This window comes from Ochotona curzoniae, unplaced genomic scaffold (assembly GCF_017591425.1).
Source record: "Ochotona curzoniae isolate NIBS_2020 unplaced genomic scaffold, NIBS_Ocur_1.0 contig_66, whole genome shotgun sequence".
NCBI classification, from domain to species: Eukaryota; Metazoa; Chordata; class Mammalia; order Lagomorpha; family Ochotonidae; genus Ochotona; species Ochotona curzoniae.
Window position 1 is genome coordinate 27,382,388 of NW_024466512.1, and position 26,487 is coordinate 27,408,874.

At 45.6% G+C, this 26,487-nt stretch overlaps 1 protein-coding gene across 4 annotated transcripts in view; it reads right to left on the minus strand.

The window, feature by feature from the left end:
* PLCE1 (phospholipase C epsilon 1) overlaps window positions 1-26,487 on the minus strand; it is a 239,590-nt gene that overhangs the window by 30,932 nt on the left and 182,171 nt on the right. For 2 of the 4 annotated variants that reach the window (XM_040992440.1, XM_040992439.1), the window contains 12 exons: window positions 21,097-21,279; window positions 20,033-20,150; window positions 19,385-19,496; window positions 16,084-16,206; window positions 15,859-15,995; window positions 14,687-14,925; window positions 12,996-13,057; window positions 12,748-12,913; window positions 10,107-10,214; window positions 8,273-8,389; window positions 6,656-6,814; window positions 1,119-1,248 (listed from right to left, as the gene is read on the minus strand). In XM_040992440.1, the coding sequence (XP_040848374.1) occupies window positions 1,119-1,248; window positions 6,656-6,814; window positions 8,273-8,389; window positions 10,107-10,214; window positions 12,748-12,913; window positions 12,996-13,057; window positions 14,687-14,925; window positions 15,859-15,995; window positions 16,084-16,206; window positions 19,385-19,496; window positions 20,033-20,150; window positions 21,097-21,279 (1,654 nt within the window). Of the gene's footprint in view, window positions 1-1,118; window positions 1,249-6,655; window positions 6,815-8,272; window positions 8,390-10,106; window positions 10,215-12,747; window positions 12,914-12,995; window positions 13,058-14,686; window positions 14,926-15,858; window positions 15,996-16,083; window positions 16,207-19,336; window positions 19,497-20,032; window positions 20,151-21,096; window positions 21,280-26,487 lie in introns of all 4 variants that reach the window. The other 2 variants (XM_040992438.1, XM_040992437.1) reach the window with 1 other exon arrangement.

Here is a 26,487-nt window from a genome sequence, read left to right on the forward strand (position 1 = left end):
GTCCCTAACAGCTGGGGCTAGTCTATGTCAAAGCCAGGAGTCAGAAATTTAATCCAGGCAGGAAGCGAAGCACATGAGCCATGCTCTGCTGCTCCTCCGGGTACGCATTAGCAAGAAGCTGAGGTCAGAAGCCGAGCCCGAACCTGAGTCCAGGCATTCTGATATGTGAGGTGTGCCCACCCCTAAGGTCATATATGCAGCAGAGGTAGTCTGGTGACATATTTGAGGGCAAAGATGGGACTGTAACAGTGAAGGAGGCTTTTGGAAGTGACAGCTTAGAGAGTGAGCAGAAGGTATTGGACTCGCTCCCTGTTGGCCTCAATCATCTATTTTTTTCTCCACTTAGTCAAATCTTCCTCCTCCATCATCATCTTCCCCATGAGCCCAGGGCTCACTGATCTTGGCCAGATCTCTACATTTAGTGAAACAACAATTCAGCACAGAAACAATATGCTCTACATGGGTAATGTGTATGCCAGAAGGAAGCTTGGTATTTCCCTATTACTATATAGTTATCTTCTAGAAGCTACCGAAATGAAGCAGTCTGGTATTGCAATCTCCATTCATTTAATGCAAATGAAATAACCTTTAAATCTCATCTGAGCAGAATCGTTCACAAGTTATCTGTAGTTAGTGCTTTGATAGGCTTGGGAAATGATGAGTTTTCTACATCCCTACACCACCAGGGCTAGGCAGAAAAGGAGAAGCAGAGAGCAGGGTGTGGAGAAGCTGCCCCCTTGCAGGTGGTGCTAGGGAAGAGATCAAATCTGGTCACAGACTACAATTCTTGCCCAAGCACATGGGCCACTGCAAAATGAGAGGACAAAAATGGGGTTCTCTGCTCCCATTCCACCTCTTCTTCCTGGACCTTGGCTCACAAGTACCTCACTCCCCATGATGCATTTATATTCTGATCAAGGCGGATGACAGAAGTCTTTTCCTTGTGTGATCCTTCCTTGCTAAATGACTAAGTTTGGAAAGCCTTGGACAGAATTATAAGAATCTTCCTTGCTGGTCTGTGCGGAACTCAACCTTTTTGAAAAAGCACACAAATGAGCAGAAACCAGGAAATCACCAAGCATCCCCCTGCACACAGCATTAGGATCTGTTTCTCTTACCATCTGAGAGGGACTCGTAGTCGTAGTCATATTCATCCTCTTCATCCTCTTCTTCTTCATTGCTGGCAGCTGGGGCGTTGCCATTCCCACCGTTGTAAGCCTGTGCTTGCAGGGAAGCCAGCTGATGTGCCTGGAGGAGAGCAATGTCAATCTCAGTGCGAAGCTACTGAATTGTCATTCGGAACCGCCAAAACTTCCATGTACAGCTTATCCTAGTCATTAACAGTGGCTTAATCCATTTGATTTCATCTAGGATAGGGAAAAATATTTAGGCTCACTTGAAATGCACTATGAGCACTTGGAGGAATGTCGGCCACCTGCAGGAGGAATCCTGGAATGCTTAGCAACAACCGGGAGGAGATCCTGTGTGGTGCCTAACTACTCAGAGTCTCCAGGGCAAACCCTGTGAGGGAAACCTTTACCGTGCTGGACAGCCAAGGGCAGTCCCAAATGACCGAACAAGTTACTCAGCCCGCCTGTGCCGCAATGCTAAGTCTATGCTAAGAACCAACTTTTTTCCTTCTTTTTATTTATTTTTTTAATTTTTAAAAAAGATTTATTTTTATTATTTTTTTATTGGAAAGGTGGATATAAAGAGAGGAGAGACAGAGAGGAAGATCTTCCATCCGATGATTCACTCCCCAAGTGAGCGCAACAGCCAATGCTATGCCGATCTGAAGCCAGGAGCCTCTTCCGGGTCTCCCACGCGGGGTCCCAAAGCTCTGGGCTGTCCTCGACTGCTTTCCCGGGCCACAGGCAGGGAGCTGGATGGGAAGTGGGGCTGCCGGGATTAGAACCGGCGCTCATATGGGATCCTGGGCGCACAAGGCGAGGACCTTAACCACTGTGTCACCCACCACGCCGGGCCCACATTTTTCCTTCTTAAAGCCTTTTGACCTGCAGAGTCATGTCTCAATCCATATGGACAAAGAGTTCAAAAGGACAGTTGGTCTAGTGTGGGTGTTACGGCACAGTGTGTTAATCTACTGCTTGGGATGCTAACATCTCACATCAGGGTGCTGGTTCCGGGATACTTTGGTCCAACTTCCCACTAATGCACCTGGGAGGGCAGCAGATGATGCTGATGTCCTTGGATCTGTGCCACCCGTCGGGGAGCTCAGTAGAGTTCCTTGCTCCTGACTTCAGCCTAGCCCAGAGCTGGCTGTCGTGGGCATTTGGAAAGTGAACCAGCAGAGAGAAGGTTTATATTCTCTATTCCTCTCTCCCTTCCTTCTCCCTCTCAAACTTCAAGCAGCTGCCCCTTTCCCTTCCCCCACAGCGGACACAGGAGAAAAAGAACAATACTGACACATGTGTCCCACCTGTCTTCCTTCATCCCTTGACCCTCAGCATCCTACTTGGAGGCTCACGTGTGCATGCATCCCCCTGAACTATGTAAACAATATTTAAAAAAATTAAAAATTAAAAAAGGAAAAAAGGGATATTATCCGTACAGTAAATCAAGAACAGGCATAGAAACTCTAGGGAACTTGATGTGCTCAGCCAGGAGATTATTTGTTGATCACAGACTTGTGTATTTAATACCTATATATGTAGATATACACACACATTACAGTATGTGTGACTATACAGTTATTACACAAAATGACATTCATAAAGGGGCCAGTCAAGGTTAATGCCACCAGGGTTGTCTACCTCTTGTGTCACAGAGCCCGCTGGCAGTCCGAGGAGCTAGGATTCCTTCAGTGCATGAAATACCCCAACTACAGGAGGAAATAATGTTTGACGGTCATCAACATGTGAAAAAGCCACCTTCGTGCTTTCAGAATGCATGCTGTCTCCTGTCTTCACAAAATGCACACGTAATGACGGCGGATCACGTAATGATGAAACCGTAACGGGCATGAACAATTCTCCCAGATACAAGTCCTGGCAACAGCTGCGAAGTAATAAGCAGTAGCCCCATTTCCACCAGTGACAAAGGCACGGAAACTGCCAAGGCTGCCGCGCTCGGTCCCCTTGCCCACACCTGTAGTCAGCCCAAGGCAGAGGCTCATCTGCTCCTTGAATTCTATCCCTAGCTAATAGCAAGATTAAGAATTCCTGTGATGTAGACTATTTGACCTTGGAATTATATATGTGTTTAAAAGTAATCCCCTACTGTGAAATGTGGTTATGATAACTTTATAACACAATGTATACATAAGGAGGACATATTTAGGTTATGCCTATACCGCGATAAAGTATTCTGTAAAATGGCTCGTTACACAAATTGAACGTTGTCTGGGCTGGGGTTTCTCAGGGTGGGTTTAGGGAACCCTGTGGGTGTAACAGTCTACTATGGAAAAACTGGGAACTACAGAAACCACAAAACACTGGAATTTTCCGATGGCTTGACTGAAGTGAGACACGCCCTTCTGCAGGGGTTCACACAGCCCTCATTTCGTGCGCTACAGGGCAATGTGATTCCTCAAAGGTCTGTCTCCAGGGCAGCACTTCTTGTGCTTCTGTAACCAGGGGGATGTCCCCACCTTTCTTCGAGTGTCTGGTGCGATCAGAGCTCTTTGAAACCTGGGCTCACTCGTGGAAGGTGTGCGTGAGCCACTCACACATGTCTATGTGGATGATGCAAGCAGCCACCGCAGGCTCTGGCAGCAAAGTGGGAGAACAGCGAGGAGTGAGGGCACAATTCAAGGAGCTGGAGACAGTCAGAAACGGGAGGTCAGGGGCCCAGAGATGCTCACACCTGTGAGTATGGGAAGCACTGGGACGCGTGATCCAAGAGCCATGGTCAGCAGAGAGAAGAGAAGGCTGGTTCCAAGGGGGCCAGGCAGGAGCAAGCTCTCACTCCTCTTTCTTCCCAGTGCCTGGCATCTAGTGTGAGCTTTCTAATAGGCTCAAGTTCTGAAACCAAGGTCAAAAATTCTAGAGAATTCTTTGTGGGGAGGGGAGTGTAGTGAAGGATAACAGCAGGAATCTCGCTGAGTTTACTTCTCCCGGCTGCAGGGAAGTGCACGGTGTGTGTGCAGCCCAGGCCTAAGCCAGGGCAGGCTCCAGCGCACAGAAGCTCCAGGCGTTCCAGCCTCCACGGAGGCCACATCACCAGCCCGCCAGACACCAGAAGGGCTTCACAGACCGGACTGTTTGAGACAATGGGGAATGGGGGCTTTCACATAGAGGAAGAAGTAGGTTGTGGAAATGTCACTGTGGCCAGTGTCAAGAGTTCTAAATGTATTATTTGTTGGTTCTTGGGAGCTTAAAAAAAAAAAAAAGGTGATTTAGCTCAAGTAAGCATGGGTTCACAAAAACAAAAAAAAACAAAAAAAAAAACAAGCCATTCCTCAAATGACCACAACATCTAGGCCAGGCGAAGGCCGGAACTTGAACTTTGATCAGGTGTTCCATATATGGATGAAAGGGGTCCCAAGTACTTTGGGGCATCATCTGCTACCTTCCCAGGAACAATCAGGAATCTGAAGTGTAAGCTGAGCAGTCAGGACTTGAACCACTGCTCCCATATGGGATGCTGGCGTTGCAAGCAAGTTTAACCCACAGTGCCACAATGTCATCCCCTTTACTATTCTCAGCATAAAACAATAGGAAGAAATCTTTTAAACTTATGATACAATTTTTAACATTCCTTGTAAAAGACATGAGAGGCACAAAGTTTTTCAAAATTCTGATCCTTGAATGAATGGGTTTGAAGACCATAGGCCTAGGGGACACAGGATACTCTGAGGCACTCCACTTAGGGTAAACCTGACCTAGGGGTAAACTGTTAAGCTGGACTGGTTTGAGGCCTCTCAGAAGCAGCCACTTCTGTGACCAGAAGCAGAGGTTTATAAAGACTACGCAGTCTGGGCATGGCACTGTAGCCTAGTGGCTAAAGTCCTTACCTGGCATGCGCCAGTATCCCACATGGGTGCTAGTTCATGTTCTAGCTGCTCCACCTTCCTTCCAGCTCTCTGCTTGTGGTCTGGGAAAGCACTTAAGGATGGCTCAAAGCCTTAGAATCCTGCACCCATGTGGGAGACCTGGAAGAAGCTCTTGGCTCCTGGCTTCAGATCAGCTCAGCTAGGCAGTTGTGGCCATTTGGGGAGTGAATCAGCAGATGGAAACTCTTTCTTCTCTCTCCTTCCCTCTGTAAATTTGACTTTCCAATAAAAATAAGTAAATCTTTAAAAAAAAAAAAAGACTATGGAGTCTGTGTACTGTCCTTCTCCCCTCATAATCCTGGGGCCTGCTGACCTCAGGAGCCCCTCCTGTGGGTTACCCAGCCTCCCACTGTGGCCGAGCTGGACAATCCAGGAACCCTGGGATAATAAGATGCTTTCCAAGACCCGCCTGGGGGAAACAGTGATAATGTGGGGAGCCTGGGTTGTATGGTCTGTTGTTCTCACAGGTCCACAGTTTACCTTGGGAGAGGTTTTTGGGAGACTAGTGCCTTTGAGGTCAGTTACCCATTTTCCAGATGACGCTCCAAAGCCCAGAGAGACTGATGGCCGCACGGTCCCATCGTGGTGTGTGGTAGTCAGTGGCTGCACCCTGGCACCTGTCAGTACTTCCCTGGCACTAGGCTGAGCATCCTGCAGGCTTTCAGCCCAGGCCCTACCCAGGAAGCCTACCAATCAAAGCTGTCAGGAGGACTGATGGTTGGTTCAAGTGGACTCCGCAACAAAACCAAATGAACATTGACTCACCTCGACTTCACTGCTTTTTCGCTAGTAACCTGGGGACATGGGTTCTAAACTTGTGGGGCCCCCAGAACTCTTGGGCTTAACTCTCCATTCTCTGGGAGCCACTATTTTACAGGACTGGAATAGGACTGGTGCTTGGATGTGATGCCAAAAGGAGGAATGAAAGGTTCGAGGCCGAGGCTGTGCCCTGGGCGTGGCTCTGCACACTTGCTCTGGGTACTGCAGGGTGGCTTGCGGCTCATGCTGTGATCCTGGATGCTATAAGTTTCCTCAGCATGAGGGCCAGCAGTGCCCTAGTACATAGAACAAATGGTTTGAGCAGCTGTCACTCTCTACCATAAGGAAGTGTGGACTGGCACGTGACTTTAACTTACTGGATCTGAACCTCTCATCAGGTCCTTGGGCTGAGGGTTGCCCTGCACACACAGGCTTATGGTACCAAGGTTCCGAGCTCTGTGAGCCAGGTGGGCCTGGGGACACCTCGTGGTCAACAGGCTGCAAACACACTGGGGTCACAGGGCTGCTGCTGTTCCTGCTGGCCTTATGCCACAAATCTCACTCCAAGGCGTCTCCCTAAAGGAGGCTTTTTCCAGAACAGACTAGAGCAATCACTGTGGGACTGCTGGCCCTGCAGCCTGTGTCCAGAGATTACAGTCACATATCATCCTTTTTGGGATCATTAAAGAACGTTGTGCATTCTCCACGGGGATAAGTGTTTACTGGCATGTGAAATGGAAAACCCAAAATCAAATACATCCTTTAAGGAACTCAGTCTTGAAAATGGTTACCTGCAAGTGGAACGAAAAGTTCAAGGGAGGTCAAGTTTTGTTATTGTAAGCACACAGCACATTCATAGCCTGCTTAGCAAGAAGACGGTACCTTCTGCTTTAAGATGTCCACTGGTGTCTGATGGGCTTTGAGCTTCTTGTTTTTAAGAAGCACTTTCCTCCTCAGCTGGTCAGGTGAGGGAAGCATCGGATCATCTGAGAAATCAGTTTCAAACAAGAATTTAGCCACCAGCTTTTCCCCAAACACAGTCTGAAAAGGATGAAGGAAAATCCACAATGAATACCTTTTATCTGTGCTTCTACGAAATCCCTGTTCTACAAACACACAAGCTAGTTCAGACTGGCTGATTTGTTTTAAAAAATCCTAGGATGGGGCTGGTGTTGGGGCACAGCAGGTAAAGCCGCTGCCTACAATGCCAACATCCCATATGGACACTGGTTCATGTTCTAGCTCCTCTACTTCTGATCCAGTCACCTGATAATGGCCTGCGTAATGCAGCAGAGGAGAATGTAGCCCAAGTGCTTGGACCCTGCCGTCCATGTGGGAGATCTGGAAGAAGCCTGGCTTTAGCTTGGCTTAGCTCCGGCTGTTGGAATCCATCAGCAGATGGAAGATAACGCTCTGTCTCTCTTTCCCTCTAAGTAACTCTTCTGAATGAATAAATTAAGAAAAAAAAAACTAGAAAAGAGGAATAGAAAAGATGCTGTCCTTTTTCCTCTGCAGTTTCTTGTAGGAGGGAAGGGAGGGATTAGGAGGACACACAGCGGTTGATTGTGCAGATGGCTCAAGAGCCGGCTCTTCGGCATTAGGTCCTGAGGTCTGATGTATTCACGGAGAAAGGAGATCCCATCAGAGGCCGTACCTTGTAGGTTACAGACGAGCATAAGGACTTAGAGGATGGAAATAAGGACAACTGGTCCCAAACTACAATAAAAAAAACCGCACATGCCATTTCCACAAAGGTCTTAGCAGTGTTCTCCAAAGCGGATGTGTGGGTGGACATGAGCAGACACAGGGTGACACATCAGGAGAGGGCAGAAATTATGGCAATTTCCATTTCTAGCTATTTTAACTAAAAAACCCAAAAAGCAATGCTTAGGCCAAGGCAATGTGACGGCCTGTTCAGTTCTACCGGCATTAGCATTGGGGGACAATGTCTTTTGTCATTTTCCTTCCCTGGCAGAGTCAGCTTTCAACAAAGGCCTCTGCCGCTGGAGGAAGAGGGGAATGGTAACAGAACACTCACTCCTTAATCTGCGTCTTAGATTCTTTGTGCTGTGGACTAACCCCCTTGCAGGAGAGCTGCAACACACCAGCTGTTTAACGTCAGTTCTTGCTACCCTAGATCCCCCACGCTCTTGTGTAGCCACTAGAAGCTTTATCTCATGGTTCTGAGATCTCGTCTGCTTTTCCTCAATACAAATGACAGGTGACGCTATGTATCCCCAACTTAGGCAGTGTTGTCTTCTAACCCTTTCTGGAAGGGGGAAGGAGACCAAAGGCCGTATCACTCTGGTCCACAGCTGGACCACCCAAGAGGGGTCCCGCTTCTGAGGTAGGACCACGCCTCATGTCTGTGGGCCTGCATGGGCACCTGCTTCGTGGCCAAGGCCCAGCTGTGGTACTGATCACAAAGGGCCCACATGAAACTCCATGATGATGTGAGGTCAAGGCCAAGATCATCCTTTCTCTCAGCTGAGACCTTACCTTGAAGATCTCAGCCATTTTTCGCTGCTGAGGCAATGAACAGTGGTTCTCAATCGATATGATGATGGGCAGGTCAGAGGCAACGAAAGCACTGCGATCAATGGCTTCAACGACTTCCTGTGGGAGCCAGACAGCTCATTAGCAGCTACGTATCCGTCCAGGGGCATCAGAAAGCCACGGGCGTGCAGACAGACAGCTTCTCAGTTGCTGTCTGTAGCAGACTCGAGTTAAGGCAGTGTTTGTCTTTTCCAGTATGTTTTTCAAGTTAAATGCAAGAATACGGCTATTTTGTATAAAGACATTAAGCTATTCATATTGAGTTTAGTCTATACCCTGTAAGGAACAGTGATCACTGTGTTGTTTAATGAATCTGTCATCTACCTGTATGATTAGCTACAGATACTGTTTTAGCTACAGCATCAAGCACAGTGAGACACTGTGCTTTCGAGGGGTTTAACCTTAAGCCAGTAAGTCATATATCACATCTACTTAGACATAAATGCAGTCATCAGCTGATACTGACTACTGGAGTTTTAAGGATTAAAGAGAAAAATATATTTTAGCTACTACCATCTCTACATACAAGATGAAAATACGACATTGCTTCCAAGCCTGGGCACAGTTCAGAGAAAAACAACATCACAGAGTCTGAGGTTCTCTGCATGGGTAATTGTACAACTAGGCTACTAACTTAATAATAAACCAATAAGGCGGGCCCGGCTTGATAGACTAGCGGCTAAAGTCCTCGCCTTGAATGCACCAGGATTCCATATGGGTGCCGGTTCTAATCCCGGCAGCCCTGCTTCCCATCCAGCTCCCTGCTTGTGGCCTGGGAAAGCAGCTGAGGACAGCCCAAAGCCTTGGGACCCTGTATCCATGTGGAAGATCTGGAAGCCCGGCTCCTGCTTCGGATTGGCTCAGCTCTGGCTGTTGCAGCCACTTGGGGAGTGAACCATTAGACGGAAGATCTTCCTGTCTTTCCTTCTCTCTGTATATCTGCCTTTCCATTAAAAATAAATGTTTGTTTTTTTTGTTTTTTAAAAACTAATAAGGCACTATGGTGTAGTGAATTAAGTCTGTGCCTGTGATGCCAGCATCCCATATGGTCTCTGGTTTGTGTCCTGGCTATTTCACTTCTGATCTAGCTCCCAGCTTTTGGCCTGGGAAAGCAATAGAGGATGACCCAAGTGCTTGGGTCCTGCATCCACATGGGGATCCACAAGGCACTCCTGACTCCTAACAGGCTCAGTTCTGGTCCTTGTGGCCATTTGGGGAATGAACCAATGGATTCTCCTCTCTGTAAATTTCTCTATTTTCAAATAAAAATAAAATGACTCTTAAAAAATAATAAACCAATAAGCTACTCAAAATTTGAAACAATAAGCCCATGAGACTAGTCCTCCTAGATAAGACTGATTGTCATTACTTTATAATGCTAATTATTCAACTGCGTTTTAACAGACAATGTTGGGCATGGTCGACTGTATGCCAGGACAAGTGACCTTTAATTCCTCTAATCAGATAATAGTTTCTGCCTTTGTATATCATCACATCCTGTAAAAATCACAATGTTTTTATTTTTACATGCCACCTAACCTAAGGTAATAGTTACAAATTTTCAGTCAAATGAGAATAAAAGTTCTAGATCAACTCCCAGAAAAAAAAAATAAACAACTGTATGTCCCACATATTATATCACACACTTAAGAATGTCTGCATTCATATGCAGCATCAGAACCCAGGAAGAAAGGCATAAGTTGGCAGAGTCCCTGGTTTACATGGCAAATGAATATGAGGCCTGATGATGATCTGACTTCAGGAACACTCCCCTTACCTTGAAGGGGATCTTGGTTGTCAGTGTGTGTCCATGGTAAATAATGGGCATCCCGTCATCTCCATCCCAGCAGTCCAACTCCACGCTCCTACAGCCTTGCAAGAGGACCTGTGTGATCAATAAATTAATTTATTCCAGATGTGGACCAGGTGCTAAAGCTTCAAACTAAGCCCAGCACACAGTCCAGTGTGTCCATAGGTGTCCACCATCAGGGCCTATGGTGACAGGTGTTAGGCATAAAACAAACACTGCATTTTGGTCAAAGGCCATGAACAATCTGGGACAGGGAAGAGAGAGAACAGATTAAGAGGAGAAGTGTTAACCAGAAATGGATATTATTGGAAGGTAAAATGTGGCAGAAGCACGTGGCAAGTTTCTGAATGACTTGGGTCCCTTGCAATGGTACACTTGAAATTAGAGAGCCCGCTGAGTGCTCTGTCTGTATGATGTCAGTGAAGCAACAGTGCCCACACCAGAGCTCACAGGAAAAGGAGCCACTCCTTCCTCAATGGCTGGACTAAACATTTATAATAAGCCAGTCTGGATAAAAATCTCCTCCACTAAGACCCAAATTCAGCCACAAATATCTTTGCTATGAACATGTAAGAAGAGCAGAAGCAAAGAGTTATCAAACCCTTGCCTGGTATCTACCTACAGAACAACAGTCATAGCAGAGAAGGCAAATCCTCCATAACCTTCCCTCTCCCATCCCAGTGCAGACGGTCGGTAATCAACAACAGTGCAGTTGCCTGCTAAGCTTTGATGTGTTATCTCACACCTCTGAGTGCTCCAGGAGACATGACTAACAATCAGTTTGGTTCATGCCCTGGCTGCTCTGCTTCCAATCTGGCTCCCTGCTAATGTGCCTGGGAAAGCGGCAGAAGGTGGGCTTGAGTGATTGAACCCCTGCGCTCACACAGGAGACTGGTAAGCCCTGGTCATTGCAGCTATTTGGAGAATGAACCAGGGGACGGAAGATCTCTCTCTCTCTCTCTAGCTTTCAAATAAATAAATCTTAAAAAAAAAAAGCCTCTTTAAAGTCAGACAGGGGAGTAAACCAGGAATTAAAGATGAGATAGTGAGCCTCAATTATTTTTCCAGGGAAATACACACACCCACACCCATGTGGATATATATAGGCATATATGTATGTACTTTATGAATATATACACAGGCACATATATACATGAACTCTCTATAGTATCTGTGTGTACGTGTGTGCATTTCATTTCTTTTCCACAGGATGATGGCTTTCAAACTTCTTTTGACTTTGGAACTCTGTGCAAGTGGAAGCACAGACTGAGAAGCACATACAAGAGTTACCCTGCAGCTGTGGTGGAAGAGGGTAGGAGCCCCATTCTTCTCTGCTCCTTACTCTCCTCAGGCCCCTTAATTAGCACTTTTATTCTGAAAATCAGTACTACATGGGTCCAGCATGGTAGCCTAGTGGCTAGTCTTTACCTTGCACGTGTCAGGATTCTATATGAGCGTCAGTTCTAATCCTGGCAGCCCCATTTTCCATCCAGCTCCCTGCTTGTGACCTGGGAAAGCAGGATGGCCCAAAGTCTTGGGAGCCTGCACCCGAGTGGGAGATCTTGAAGAAGCTCTGGGCTCCTGGCTCCTGGCTTCAGATCAGCTCAGCTCTGGCCATTATGGCCACTTGGGGAGTAAATCGTTGGACCAAAGATCTTCCTTTCTGTCTTTTCTCCTCTGTGTATCTGCCTTTCCAATAAAATAAGTAAATAAATCTTAAAAAAAAAAAGAAATTCACTATTACATGGAAACATCTTCATTCATTAATGAAAGTTCCTTAGAAAACAACCTAAACTATATTTTCTATGTAAAATAAGCCTTGGGACAAAAATCCTTTCCTTGTTCTGAGGACACTCTGGACCAATGTGGTGAAGGAAGGAATCCCACGGTCACTGTAGTTGTATCAGCAGCATAATCAAAGTTTTCAAACTCAGACCCATAGCCACGATGATTACGGTCCTTGGATCTAGCCCAGCTCCTTCCCGGTTAATCCGTCCTGTAGGGGTTCCGAGAAGGAGCAGCAGCACTGAGGAAGCTGCAGACAATACGGCAGTGAGGCAACAGACATGCGCACTGCTGGCCGCTGGACACGTAGGTCAAAAGGATGTGCTTTTCCCAGTGCAGAGAGCTGCCTGGCTTTCAAAGAACATTCCCATGAACCTGGGTGCACAGGGACAGGGCCCACAGTCCGTGGAGATGTTTTCTGCCTTAAGTTGGTTACCATAGAGATGGACTGATTGTCCAACCATCTACAAAGCAAAACAAACGATATCTTGGCATTATCTTTGGAGAAAGTTGCCTTTTCTACTATGCTTTCCCACTACAATGTATTGATTTATTTAGCATTTTGTGAAACGATTAGATAATTTTCCCATGAGAAAATCTAATTTTAGTAGAAATAGGTCAGACCCATTAGGATCTAAAAGCTATGAGTCTCAAACAAACACTTTCTTTTCTTTGCTTAGAATAAAGGTTAAGTATAGACAGGGAGGAAACAAAACAAGAGCTGGATGTATAGCTGTTTGGTAGCTGTTTGGTAGCTGACTTTGGTAGTTACGTAAATAAACAGGATTAATGAAAACCGCATTTCAAGTGACAATCTTGGTACCTGGCTGTAGAGTTCCACTGAGGACTCCCCTTTGAGCTGATGGCCAGTGAGGTAGGTGTTGTGGGAAGACTCAATGTAATAGTAGGATAAGGGGAGCTGCAATTCTTTGATGTTCTCCTGCGACTCATCGTTTTTCGAGGCAAAATTATCTTTATCCATCAGAAACCTAGATGAGACAAATGTTCTTAAGTGTGCGTGGGGAAAAGGCACACTTGTCAAAGACGATCAAGAGATATTTTTAAAGTTACCTTGCAAAGCCTTCAAATGACATTAGACCTTGGTGACACATACTGATGGTAGGCTCGAACTTCTGTCAGGAATAGAAAAAAAGAAGTGCACTTTAGTTAAAGAAAACCACAGGGCGGGGGTGGGGAGGAGGAGGGAAACACCACATCATTTTTTAAAGCTGTTCTGTTTTCATCAGGAAACATCTAAAACAAATATTTGAACTAATTTAGTCATGTAATGGTAAGAGGTAGTTTTTAGTCCAAAAGAAAACATTCATTATATGTGAGTTTATTACATGGAGCTGATTTATTTATGAGAAAAAAAAAAAGGAACAAGAGAAAAGAATAAGGCTGATTTATAAGAAAGGGAATTGGTTTAGCCAGGTGATAGTGGAGACAGTAAGTGCAACGGCCAGGGACATGGTGGCAGGTAGAATGAGACGATTCACATAGACCACCTAGTACTGCACCTGCACCCAGCAGCACTGCAGGCAGCGCTCCCCACTGTGGTGGTCCTCTCCGGCTTCCCTCGTCCTAGGATCCATGAGTCATTCTGCTGCATGGGATGCTGCCACGCTGGCCCTCTGCCTGCCTCTTGCTCCCTCCTGCCTCTCGCATAAATACCACCACCCTCTCCTAACTGCCCTTTATTTCCACTGCTTCAGCAGCACAGCTTATTCTCTAGAAGGGCAGTTTAACAGGCTGAGCAGAGTAGGTCACTGCACACCTGCTTGAGATCTAGCTGGCCGAGGGGCCACAGACACACCAGCTTTGATGTTGTCCCTGCTGCTGCTGTTCCCATTCCTGTCGGGGATGCTCTTTGTTCAGTTCTGACATTCAGTGAGGGCTCAGTCCAGATGCCAGCTCCTCCCGGTAGCCCCGGCTCATTCCTTCCCCCCAGCCCTCCACCATCGCTCTAGCCTTGCCTTGATTCTTTTAAGAATCCACTACTACCTGACCTTATAGCCCATCTTTGTTTCTTGGCTGCCTCAGCACTGGAATGGAAGCTGCCTTGCGGGCCAGAGCTCTGATCCTTCCCGCTTTTCCCAACTCTGTTTCTTACTCCAGGCAGGAACTGTGGCAGCAATGTAGGCGCTAACAACTATTTGTTCAATAACAAAGGAAGCTGAAAACCCAAACTATGATATAGGTAATAGGAGAAGAAGGAATTATGTAATGATTCCTCAGTCACGGAGACAGATATGGCCTTGTTCATGAGTCAATTACGTGCTAAATCAGAACATGCGTATTAGGGCCAATGTAATGGCTCAATTGGTTAATTCTCCTCCTGCAAGTGCCAACATCCTATATGGGCACCAGTTTGTGACCTGGGTTGCTCCAGTTCCCATTCAGCTCTCTGCTTATGGCATGCGAAAGCAGCAGAGAATGGCCCCAAACCTGGGGACTCTGTATTTGCATGGGAGACCCAGAGAAGGCTCTGGATCAACTCAGCTCTGATCATTTGGGCAGTGAACCAGGAGATGGAACATCTTTTTCACTGTCTCTCCTTAAATTTGATCTACCTTTCCAATAAAAATAAGTGGTTTTTTTTAAAGAACACAATACTGAGCATTAAAAAACCCTTCCGCTTCTTATTTCTGTCCCAGACATAAAAGTTTTGCAAAGAAGTATAGGAAAAAACAAATATTTAACAACAACTTGTTAGATGAGCCAAAAGTATCACCTACACACACGGGCAAATGGGCACCAACCTGGATGATGCTGAGAATTTCATCAAATGTGCAGTGTTCTCCTTGGCAGTTCACCAGGAAGTCATTGAGCTGGAGTATGCCAACCCCAAATATGCCCAGCGATGTACTCTCAATCCCAGTGCCATTTGTCACAATACTCGCGGCAGCAATGGCATCAGATATCTGCCTCTGGTTGTCTGAAAGCTGCTGTTTACTCTTAATGAACAATCCCAGATCTGAGACGTTTCTGGTCAATAAATCTGAAACAGAACCACCCATAGAACATAGACAAGTCAGCCAGTAGTTTCCACAAAGTTCATCTTGGAAAGAATGGTGTTGTGGAGTTACACCAGAAATATTGGTAATTCATCTGCTCATACAAGCTATCCAACTCCAGGTTTATTTCTGCTTTCACACAGTTGAGGAATAAAAAAACAAATCCATGGGGGCTGGGGATTTGGCATGGTATTCAAGGACATGCTGCCTTGGACACTATATCCCATATCAGAATGCCTGTGTTTGAGTCCTGGCTCTGCTTTCAATTCTAGCTTCCTGTGGGAGGCATCAGGTGATGGTTTAAATACATGGGTTGCTACACGCACATGGGAAATCTGGATTAAGTTCCCAGCTCCTGGCTTCAGCTAGGTCTAGCGTGGACCACCAAAGGCATTTGTGGGAATCAGTCAGTGGGTAGGGGCTCTGTCTCTGCTTCTCAAATAAAAATCTCTTTGAAACATGTAACTATAATGTTTGGTGCAGGTTTGTGCAGGAATATTAATTTCCAACACAAATGGGTAAATACCAAGTGTGACTGCCGGATGTTATGGAAAAAGTATGTTTAGTTTTGGTAAGCCTTCCAAAGTACATTCCCCCAGCAATATTCCAGTGTTCTAGTTCTTCCACATTGTGGTTCTCAACTGTGACACACCACCCCTAGTATCAACATAGTTGAGAAAGGACTTCTGGTTGTAGGGATGGTGAGGGCATTATTGGTTAAGTACCCAGGAATACACGGGTGAATTTCCTTGCCCACCATCCCAATAGCACCTGCTTCCATGACCAGATGCTACCTTGAAATCATTCTCCAAGTGTCACCACCTATGGGGTCAGTCCCCCCACATGGGACACACTGTGTGACAGGCTCTTACTCTTAGAAAGGATTTCAAAGGAAAATTCTGAAACATGAAGCAAACCTAAGTCAGGCTGAAGATCACTAGCATTTTCCTCGATTGTCAGGTTGGTGTAGAGTGGGGCTGATTCTGAGCCAGACCGGTTGCAGGGCACCGCGTACACATCGAAGAGATCCTTCAGGTCCTTGCGGCTCCTCACGCTGGGCAAGGAAAGGACAACACCTTCCACTCAGTGTCATTATGTAACTGTGGCCTTGAGACGGACTCAGAAGGAAGGTCATGCCATACCTGAATGATTTGAACAGCTCAACAAATTCAACAAAACTCATGTTACTGTCTGAAACCATGAAGCTCTGGAATCCCTTCATTGGTCCTTTGATCCGCCCATGCCAGCTGCTGCTGCTCCAAGCACTGCAAACAGAAACAAGGCCGTCATGGGCAAAATGCTGGGCTACTTCTATCATCTGCTGGGCTACTTCTATCATCTGCCCCAACACTGTTCTCTGATTAACAGGAGCAAAGGGCTGGCACAATAGCGTAGTAGTTAAAGTCCTCACCTTGCATGCCCGGCATCCCATATGGTTGCCAGTTCTAATCCCGGCAGCCCTGCTTCCCATCCAGCTTCCTGCTTGTGGCCTGGGAAAGCAGTCGAGGACAGCCCAAAGCCTTGGGACCCTGCACCCGTGTGGGAGACCTGGAAGAGCTCCTGGCTCCTGCGTTCGGATCGGCTCAGCTCTGGCTGTTGCAGCCACTTGGGGAGTGAATCATCGGACAGAATATCTTCCTCTCTGTCTCTCCTCCTCTCTGTATATCTGGCTTTTAATAAAATAAATAAATCTTTAATAAAAAGAAAAAAACAGGAACAAAAAGATGAACAGCGAGCCATTCAAGATTTAAGATGGTTTCTAGTACTCTCTGTTGACTTCTCTAAGTCAATCTAAATTGTATCAGAAGGAATCAAACATATCTTATATTGAAACCATTTCGCATTTCTAGCCTATTAGGTTAGGAAACAAGGCTGAGTGAGATTCCTACTTCTCTACTAATAAAAACAGTTATTTGAAATCCCAGATCAAAAGGAGTGGCATAAACTCATAAATTGTTTCTCAACAAGATTCTTAATTTTTTAAAGGGTTCAAGATTATTTAGTCATAATTGATGAGAAATAATGCATGTTGTTCTTCATGCCCTACATTATAGAAACACATTTTAAGTAGAAAGTTTGAGAACGCAGCTGGCTTCTTCCCCTACTAACCAGTTTTTAGACAAAAACAAGGAAGAGCTTTTAATTAATGGAAAATGTGACTCAGAAAAATGTTAGCAATGGAAAGAGGCCAACTCGGCTTGGGACTTCATCTGCACCTGCTGAGGCTGCGCCCCTTCAGTATAAAAGTATCAGCCAACCCAGTCAAAAACTCAGTTTCACTGTTTCATAGCATTGTCAATTTTCCATACAATTCTCCAACACAATGCAGACTACAGGAATGTGACCATGTTTCTCATTCACATCAATGAAGAGGATCTTTCTTTCGGGGACCCTGAATTTATTTTGGGCAATATTTCGGTTACATGAGAAAGTATAGAGAATATTCTAAGGAATAGTCAGGACTACCCTCCATCCTGATGACAGTGTTTCCTCAGGGAAAATCAGCTTGTCTTGACACCTGAAGGTCACCTTCATCCACTGAAAAATTTGTAGTCATGTGTAGGCAGAAGCCACAGGTGGTTTGTCCTCCAAGTGGCACGGAAAATGCACAGTGCAGGCTCAGGAAGGGGACAAAGGCGGCTTCATCCTTGGCACTGAAACAAGCGAATGCCCTGTCCTTGTTGCAGGTGCAGCTACTGTCTGTGCAAACCGGTTTCCCTCGGACACTAGGAAACTGTCTTTTCCCTGTTAGCTTGAAGACAAAATCCCGCTTTCCCTTTTAACTACACTGGAGCTGGTTTCTCCCCTCTGGCTTTGTCTTTCCTTTCCATTTCAGAATGCTGCCCTCAAGAGGACACTGGCCACTGACCTTGTGTCTGGCATGTGTGTCCCTTTTAGAGATTTCTCTTCCACTTCCTTTCCTTTTCCTGAATGACTCAAATAAAGTGAAAAACCACTGAGACCAGGGTATTTGGCTATGACCCAGATACTGCATTCACTGACAACATTTGGATATATAAAAATATTAAAATATAACATATACCTTGTTTTATTGTAAATCTAAACTTAGAGAAAAGCTACAAGAAAGGTACAAAAATGTTCTCTATACCCCTGCCCTGTTTTCACCAGCCGTAGCATCTGAACATATGAACCATAGATTTTTAGGCTCATCACTGACACTGCAAAGGCACTGTTCTCTCTAAAACATAACTTCCTGTGGCTTTTTTTGGGCGGCTCCCTAGGAGCTTCTGAGAGACAAAGATACCGTGTGCATGTATGTATGTGTGTATGTGGGAAATGAACATTTCCAAAGCCAGTGTCTGCCGGCACGCACTCCCTATGACGCAGTGCGGAGAACCTGTTTTGTCTTAGTTCCACCTGGGACCTCCAGATTTCCTCAATGTGTTAAGGAGGTAAAGGGACATTTCAGTTCCCATTGAAAGCCTTTCATTTCACCTTTTCTTCTGGTAGGGCGGATATTTCAAAGCTGCAATTTACATGAAACTTCTAAAGTAACTTATTATAATACCAACCTCAAAATTATAACAAAATATAATCAACTTGCTGTAATACCGGTGTTCATTTCTCCAGAAATATTGAACTTATATGAGAAAAGTATCACATAAATTTTACCAGTCAGCAAAGGATTAAGTTACATACTTTAAAAACTAAATCTCAGGGGCTGGTATTGTGGTGTAATGGGTGAAGCTGTCGCCTGCAAAGCTAGCATTCCCTAAGGTTGTAGGATCAGCTTCTGCCTGCTCTGGTTCCAATACCATACCCTGTAAACGCATCTGGGAGAGCAGCAGCATGTAGCCCAAGTGCTGGGCTGCTCCACCCCCATGGGAGGAGGCCTGGTTGGGGTTCCAGGCTCCCGGCTTTGGCTCAGCCCATTCCTGGCAATTGTAGCCACTTAGGGAGTGAACTAAAGAATGGAAAATTTGTCACTTTCCCTCTCTCTCTCCTTATAGTTCTCTGTTTTAAGTTATATAAATAAAAATCTTTTTAAAAAAATCTCAAGAGCAATGTTATGCAGTAAAACTTGTTTTAGTGTTAGATATGCAACAACCTACACTGTTGTGACTGTGGAACATCTGAGTGAGGAAGTGGGCAGCGCATTGCACAGGGCAGATTTGGACGACAGTTTGGGTTTTGTCACTGCTGCAAACCTTTGAAAGGATGGTTTCTCTAATAAATAGGAGTAAATATAGTCATGTGAGAAGCTAGGGGTACAAAACCAGAAAGATCAGGATCACTTAGAGATGTGGGTTTTCAGTCTTCACTGGAACTGCAAGTCCAAATTCTGGAGTGTTCCGACGGACACCTGAAGAGGGCCCTTCCACCTGACTGGAAGGACGTGAAGGGTCCTTCGGCTTTCTCCTGTTAAGGCCCCACCTGGATGGGCTCTTGTTTGAAGAAGACAGCACAGGGGAGGACACTGGCCTGGTGGGAGAAGACGTCATCGCGGCAGCCAAGCTGGGGGACCCCGCTGTGGTGAGAGAATGTGCTCTTCTGGAAGGGAGGGGATGGGGAGGACTTGTGGTGGCATTCGCCTCTGTGAGGATGAGACACAAACAACAGTGACTCAGACCGCGCTTTCTTTCAGAAATCACAACCAAGGATGCTCTCTGAGCAAGCCAACGGATATGAGACGGCCAATCCGGTGGGTTCCCAACTGGCTATGAATTAGAGTCATCTGAGCTGCTTCCAAAACATAGATGTCTAGATCCCAGACAGGGAGTGTCTAAGCCAGCTAGTCATGGGGTGTAGGCTCCCAGAATTTTTTTTTTTTTTAGAGTTCACATAGCAAGCAAAAGCATAGAATTGCTGCTCTCATCCATCGGGATGTACCTTATACATCTACTACTTCCTGTCAACAATAACAATTTAATTCCCGAGAATCCCCTGCCAAGACACTAGGCTTACGCATGTGCCTCTTAGGTTTCACCATCTGGTGGATTGGAGTAACAAGGCAATTGTTAGGAATAGCCACAAGTTTGAAATGACAATTGAGAACCACATGGGTAGTCCCCCTCGTCCCCACAAAATCATGAAAAAGCCAAAAGCTGAGATGTGAGCATGCTGCCTTACCTGGCTCCTCTTGTTCATTAATGTCCTGAGGATCCGAACCACTCCGGCTCCGACACTCTCTGTACATTTTGCCCTTTCGGGTCACCATTTCATCATCGGTTGCCTCTCCACTCTCACCCTGAGAACACAGAAGTCATGATGGTTCCCAGCCTGCACTGCTTTCCCAGCCCTGCTTTAGTTCTGGCAGGTCTCTTTTCTGATCTAGTAATCTGCAGTAGTGACCTTCACAGAAGTGACCAAGTCTTCTGAGGTCACTGTATCTCACAAAGCAGTACTCCTAGGGAGAGGGATGCAGACAAGAGGAGGCAAACAACCCCTGGACTCTACCCAGACAGAATTACAAAGCCAAGTTTGATGGTAGCATCAAAGAGCTTCTATATGCAAACAGTGGTGCCTTTTATGGATACTAGGAAGAAAAATACATCACCATGTTATACCAATGACATGTATAGTGTGCCATACAAGGGACATGGATGATATACTCTGAGTTGTGTTCTATATATAGCATTATGACCATCCAAGATCTTCATAATGTGATGCCTGTTGTTTTCTAACCCTTTCTTGCTCATCACTGGGTTCATGCTCCAGCCACCCAGAACTACAGGTGCTTCCCTGAAAAAAGCTGAGTTTCCTATGTCTGTGCTGTTTCTTCTGCTGGGGCTGCTTCCCTTTGTGTTGTCTGGGACACGCCCCTACATCCTTCCACAGCCATCTGTCAGTTGCCCTTTGCGGCCTTTCTGCCCCTCCATCTCACACTTTCCTCTCTCTGTCCTAGGGTGCTCTATAGGTGGCAGTGACTCTCACTTGAAGGTATTTGTGACTACCTTTTTAGTTGAAGCATTGTATTTATTTGGTCTTTCAACAGATCTGCCTTTTCCCTGGTGTTCACGCAGTTCCTGGCACTGGTTCTGATACCCAAGAGTTGCAAGGAAGGCCTTGTAACATCTGTTTTAGGCCTCATCTAGACCCCAACCCCAATGGCTTATGGGGGTTTAGGCTGGTACAGATGACACAGTAGGCCTAGGAGACTGGAGGTGATACTCAATGTACAAATAACACTGTACCCTCATGAGCATCTTCTTCTTTTTCTTGGTGGTGCTGATGCCCAGGGTGTTGTTTCTCTGTACATTAGGCTTCTCGGCATTCTTTGTTGATGTCCCAGGGCTGGGGTTTCGAGTACTCCATCGCCTGCCACCAAACAACTCCACAGCATGAGCCAACGTTGGGCCTTCGTACCGTCCATCCTCCTGTAAAAGAACCACCTGCTGAACACACAAGGAAGCAGCAAGTAACGGGGAAGTAAGCACATCAATGGTTTCCAGTAAACTTGCAGAGGCGGACGATCACAGGCAACTGCAGGACAAAGTCATCTGACCACCCAAGTGGCCCTGTTCTCCAATTCCCAAACATCCCTGTGGGGATTTCATTGCGTTCCTTGTTGTTCCGGTCACATCTCTGCTGCATTCCAGGGATGTGTTTCAATACATCAACTGGGGGAACAATTCTCAGCCTAACCATAGAAATTATATTCTAGAACTAACACCACTGGGAAATTCACTACTTTAAAAATCAGACCTGTGGATGTCTTGGGGGGTGGGGTCAGGGCTGGACACCGTTCAAGTAAAATCAAGTTTTGCTTATTTGCTACTGTCCCACTGCAGGTAGATTTTGGGTCAGTCTAACTTAAAATACTTATATAAGGTATGTGGCATACATGAAATTCACTCTGGAGGGTCTGGAAACTCCTTAAACAAAAATAAAAAAATTTTCCTTTTGAGTGACTGAAAGCCAGCAATAGATACAGATGCCATGGAACTCAGGTTGCCATGCATATTACAAAGTTATGCGCAGGAAAACCACAACTCAGTGGCCAGGCAGGCAACAGTTTGTAATAGCTAGTGCTCCTAAGGCAATTGTGTAGCATCCTTCAAGTGAATAACAGAATTTATTGATTAAGTAATGGCCAATGATATTTCACAATTTGATAAAAGGGCTTCTTTAGAATTTACATTTGCTCTTTACCCCTGAAAACTTTGAAGGGTAGTCTTCCTTTGAAGATCCAAGGAAGGGTTTAGAAACAGATTGTTTTCTTGCAGATAATAAGTAAATAGTAAAGAGGCCATTTGTACTCATTCTTTTATCCTAATCTTCAATGACTCGGATTTTGTGATGTGACTTAGGAATACAGCCAGGATGGTAACTTGGGTATTTCACAGGGAAAGTTTTGGGTGATTCTTTTAGAGTAAAATCTCTGTGACTGAGCCTGTCTGTTACGTATGTTTCCCTTCCCTAATCATACTCCAGTTTTCCTTGATCTCTTTTCCCACAGGGTTTCATACCGATCAAATTAGCCAATCACACTAGACAAGCTTCCCCTGACCAGTGTTTGGTGTATGACTCAAGGCATCTGGAACCTCTGTCTTTGAAGGAGGAATCTTCAAAGTAGTGAAGCAAAGAATGAAAATGGCTGGAGAACAGCTTACCTGATGCGTGCCTGTGGAAGACAGGTTCTGCTAGCAAGTCTATAAATGAGTGAGTCTCAGTAAGAATGAACCTTTCATGATATAACTGAAGAAACAAGGCCTGCCTAGCTTATGGAACATCAGATTCTGAAACTTAAAAAATAATTTTTTTGTAAACATCTACCTAAGGATTTCTAACCAGTGTGTCTTAACAGATCCACTTATTGCCTACTCATAAAAAGAAATCAGCACCATTACCCTGTACCGCTTAAAGATTTTAATTTCAGAGCCTGCCAACATGGACCAAGCTTTACATTTATTAGGACTGGAGTAAGAAAAGGCAGAATGTCACTGACCTTTTTCTAAAATGACTTATTTATTTTTATTTGAAAGGCAGATGTATAGAGAGAAGGAGAGAAACAGAACAGGAGACAGAGAAAGAAGGGAGGAGACATCATCCACCTGCTGGTTTACTGGAGCTGTGCAGAACCTTTTAATGAGGCTTCCTGGGAGCTAAAATGTAATTTGCATCTTTCTCTTGCTTTGCATAAGAAAATAACTTGTTGGGGAAAGATGGAGGATATGGGAAGAATCTCCATGAAGGTTATAGAAACTCTATGAAAAAATGCATGGACTAAAAAATTTTCCCATAAGCTTACTTTTGAATTTTATTTATTTCAAAAAAAGTATTTGAAAGAGAAACAGAGAGAGAGAGAGAGAATATTCCATCTACTGGCACATCTCCCAAAGAGCTGCAGCAGCTCTGCCAAGGTGATTCTGAAGCCAGGACTTAGGACGTTTGGCCTGGTCTCCTTCCTGCTGCTTTTCCAAGGCCAATAGCAGGGAGCCAGATTGGAAATGGAATAGCCAGGACTCAAACCAGTGCCCATTTGGGATACAGACATAGGGTGTGGCTTTACCCACTATACCACAATGCTGGGCCTTAAATTAATTTTTAAACATTTATTTGAAAAGAAAAAGGCAGAGGAAAGAGAGACACAAGAGAGAAAAAGAAAGGGAGAATGGAGAGAGAGAGAAAGCCCTAATTTGGTGAATTCGGTGGTTCACGCCCCAAAGGCTCTGTGTGGATGTGGGTTGGGGGAAAGGAGCAGTGAAGCTTGGAGCCAGGAACTGAACCCAGTTATCCCCTGTTGGGTGGCAGGACCCAACTGCTTAAGGCATCAGCCTAGCTTCCCCAGGTCTGCACTAGCAAGCAGCTAGAATCAGGAACCAGAGCTGAACAGGACAGGGGCACCCTACCCTGTATCTGAAGTGCTGGACCAAGGGACCATCCTTCAACTTATCTTTAAATTCACCTCTCAACAACCTTTTTTCAATGTAGAAGAAGCAATTTTTTTTGGAATGAGGGCACATTCTTACTTTCAGAAAACAGCCCATAAGGAGTGAACTTTAGGAATGCAATCCTTAAAAAGTATGCATAGATCATACACTAGCATAATTTTCTTCAACAAGATTCTTGATTTTCTTTTTCATTTCTTCAGTGACACATTAGCCATTCGGTAACATGTTATTTAACTTCATGGTGTTGTGAGTTTCATTTTTTTCTTTCTGTTGTTGATTTTGTTTTGTGGCTTTTCATTTAAGGGGATGTACAGTAACTGTGAAATGGAGACTATCATATCCAGATGTGAGGATACAATGCAGTGTGCATCTCTACTTCCAAAGATGGACTTACAATGAAACTGTTTATTATATCTTGACAATAGGATGCGGAACTCTCTGCCATTGTCCATGCCCCTAGAGATGGACATATGACTGTGTATGAAGAACTGTACTATAGTAATGATATAGGGGAAGTCAGTGAGGGGGGAGGGAACTGGGGAGGGAATAAGGAAAATCCCAGGGCCTATGGAACTGTATCATCAAATGATCATAATAATAAGTTTTAAAAAGTATGCATGGAATGGGCAGTTGGTTAAGATGCTCCTTGAGACACCTGCCTCCCACATTGGAATGCCTTGGTTCAGCTCCTTGTTCTGCATCTTGTTCATAGGTTTTCTGCTAATGCTGCTCCAGGAGGGCAGCAGGTGATGGCTCCAATCCTTGGGACTCCTTGCCACCCACCGAGGAGTCCTGGATTGTGTCTGCAGCTCCTGGCTGCAGCCTGGCCTGCACTTGGCTGTTAGAGGTGTTTGTGCAGTGACCCAGCAGATGGTGAATCACACCCTGTCTCTGAATATCTCTTTCTGCCCTAATTGAAAATAAAATAAAAATCCATGTATTTTAGCTCTTGGAGTGTCTTCATATATGATATTTTTGAAGATCGTTAATTTCCATCTTTTGAATAAATACTTCCTTTCATTTTTTGAGGATAGCCAGAACTTATCTCTGTTGCTTATAATCAAAGTTGTTTACCTGATAATTCTGTTTAACCACCTCAGTTTTCCTGAGTCCCTTCCAGATAGCTTAGACCACGGGTCCTCAGCTCTGACCTCAGAAACCCCAAGCCAGAGCCCCTGGGAGATGCTCCTCTTCTGCATCCCACACTAGCATGCTTGTGCTTTACTGTTTCCAATGTTCCTGTATATTTCCCCCCTAGGTTTCCTTAAATATTACTTTTTATTCTTGTCTTCTGTGTTATTTCTTATTACTGCTTTCAACAAATCAAATTAGTTACTAACACTAAAATAAAAGGAATTTCCCATACATTCTCCATACAATTCATGTCAGAAAGATTATTTTCTACATAAACATTTCTCAAATTGGCGACAAAGAACATTGTTAAATAACATTCTCCTGTTAATAGTGAGGATGAGGGTAAGAGTGGGGGCATCAGGCTTGGTTGGACATGGCTACAGCCTGCACTAGCGTGGGTGTTCACTGGGACTGTGGAACGACAGACTGGGCTAGACTCCAGCCCCCACTGGTACTCATGAGAGCCAGGTTGGGTGTAGGCCAAACAAGGCTAGGCTAGGTCTTGACTCCCACTGAACCACGTGAAAGCTGTGTCTGGGCGCGGACCAGGTAGCTCTGGGCTGCAACACCCAACAACAAGAACTAGAAGGGGTGTGGCTGACAGAGCAAGGCCACTGTTCTTGCCAGGGCAGGAGGTGGACAAAGTCATCCTCGGCCAATGACCGACCCACTGGTGTGAGTGAGAACTGCCACTGGGAGGAGACTCGATGGAGGAGCTTGGGAAACTCCTTCACTGGGACTCAGGCCCTGCAGGTGAATGCAAGAAACAAGGCAAGGAACAGCCCAGACAATGGGAGGTTACCAGGAGAACCAGGGCAGGGGGCAGGAGGAGATAGATCTGGCTGCAGCATTAGCCAGTTCACATTAGGACCAGGACAACAATCAGACTGGGCATAGGCTGCAGCAGTCAGCAGCAAGAGCTGGAACAGAGAGCAGAGTAGACTAGGCCAGGCTGCGCAATAAAATTGCAGGTGCTAAAAAAAAAATTGCAGACACTTGGATGAGGCTGAGTCATGCCAGCTTGGACCCAGTAGGGGCCTGGTTTGTTAGTCCCAGGGATGTGGGATTTGACAGGGTTTGGGTAGCTTGGCTCAGGTCCTGGGGCCCACCTGCGTGGTGGGGGCCAGGTTCCTGACTCTGGGAATGGGGGATCCAGTGGGACTCGGGGTGCATGGCCCAGGTCCTGGGGCCAGCCTTCTAGGCGGGTGTTGGGTTTGTGAGCCCCAGGGGAGGGGACAACAGTGATGCTTTGGACTCATGGTCTGGGTTCTTGGACTAGCCTGCAAGAACATACCCTACTTAGTGAAAAAGGCAGAGCAGTGGACACAGGCCCTATTGTAAAAGGAGAATATGGCAGCTCATTTGGTGCTGAACAGAAGAACAGAACTAACTGGACAACTACCCCAAACAATAACAGCAAAACATCTTGGTGAATGGAACCAATGGACACTGGGAGGGTGACATCATCCTTGGATCGGTAAAATTGGCAGCGTTTCAGAACTATCCAAACCACTTGGACCAAACCCTCGGAATATGTGCACACTGAGACTCTGGGTT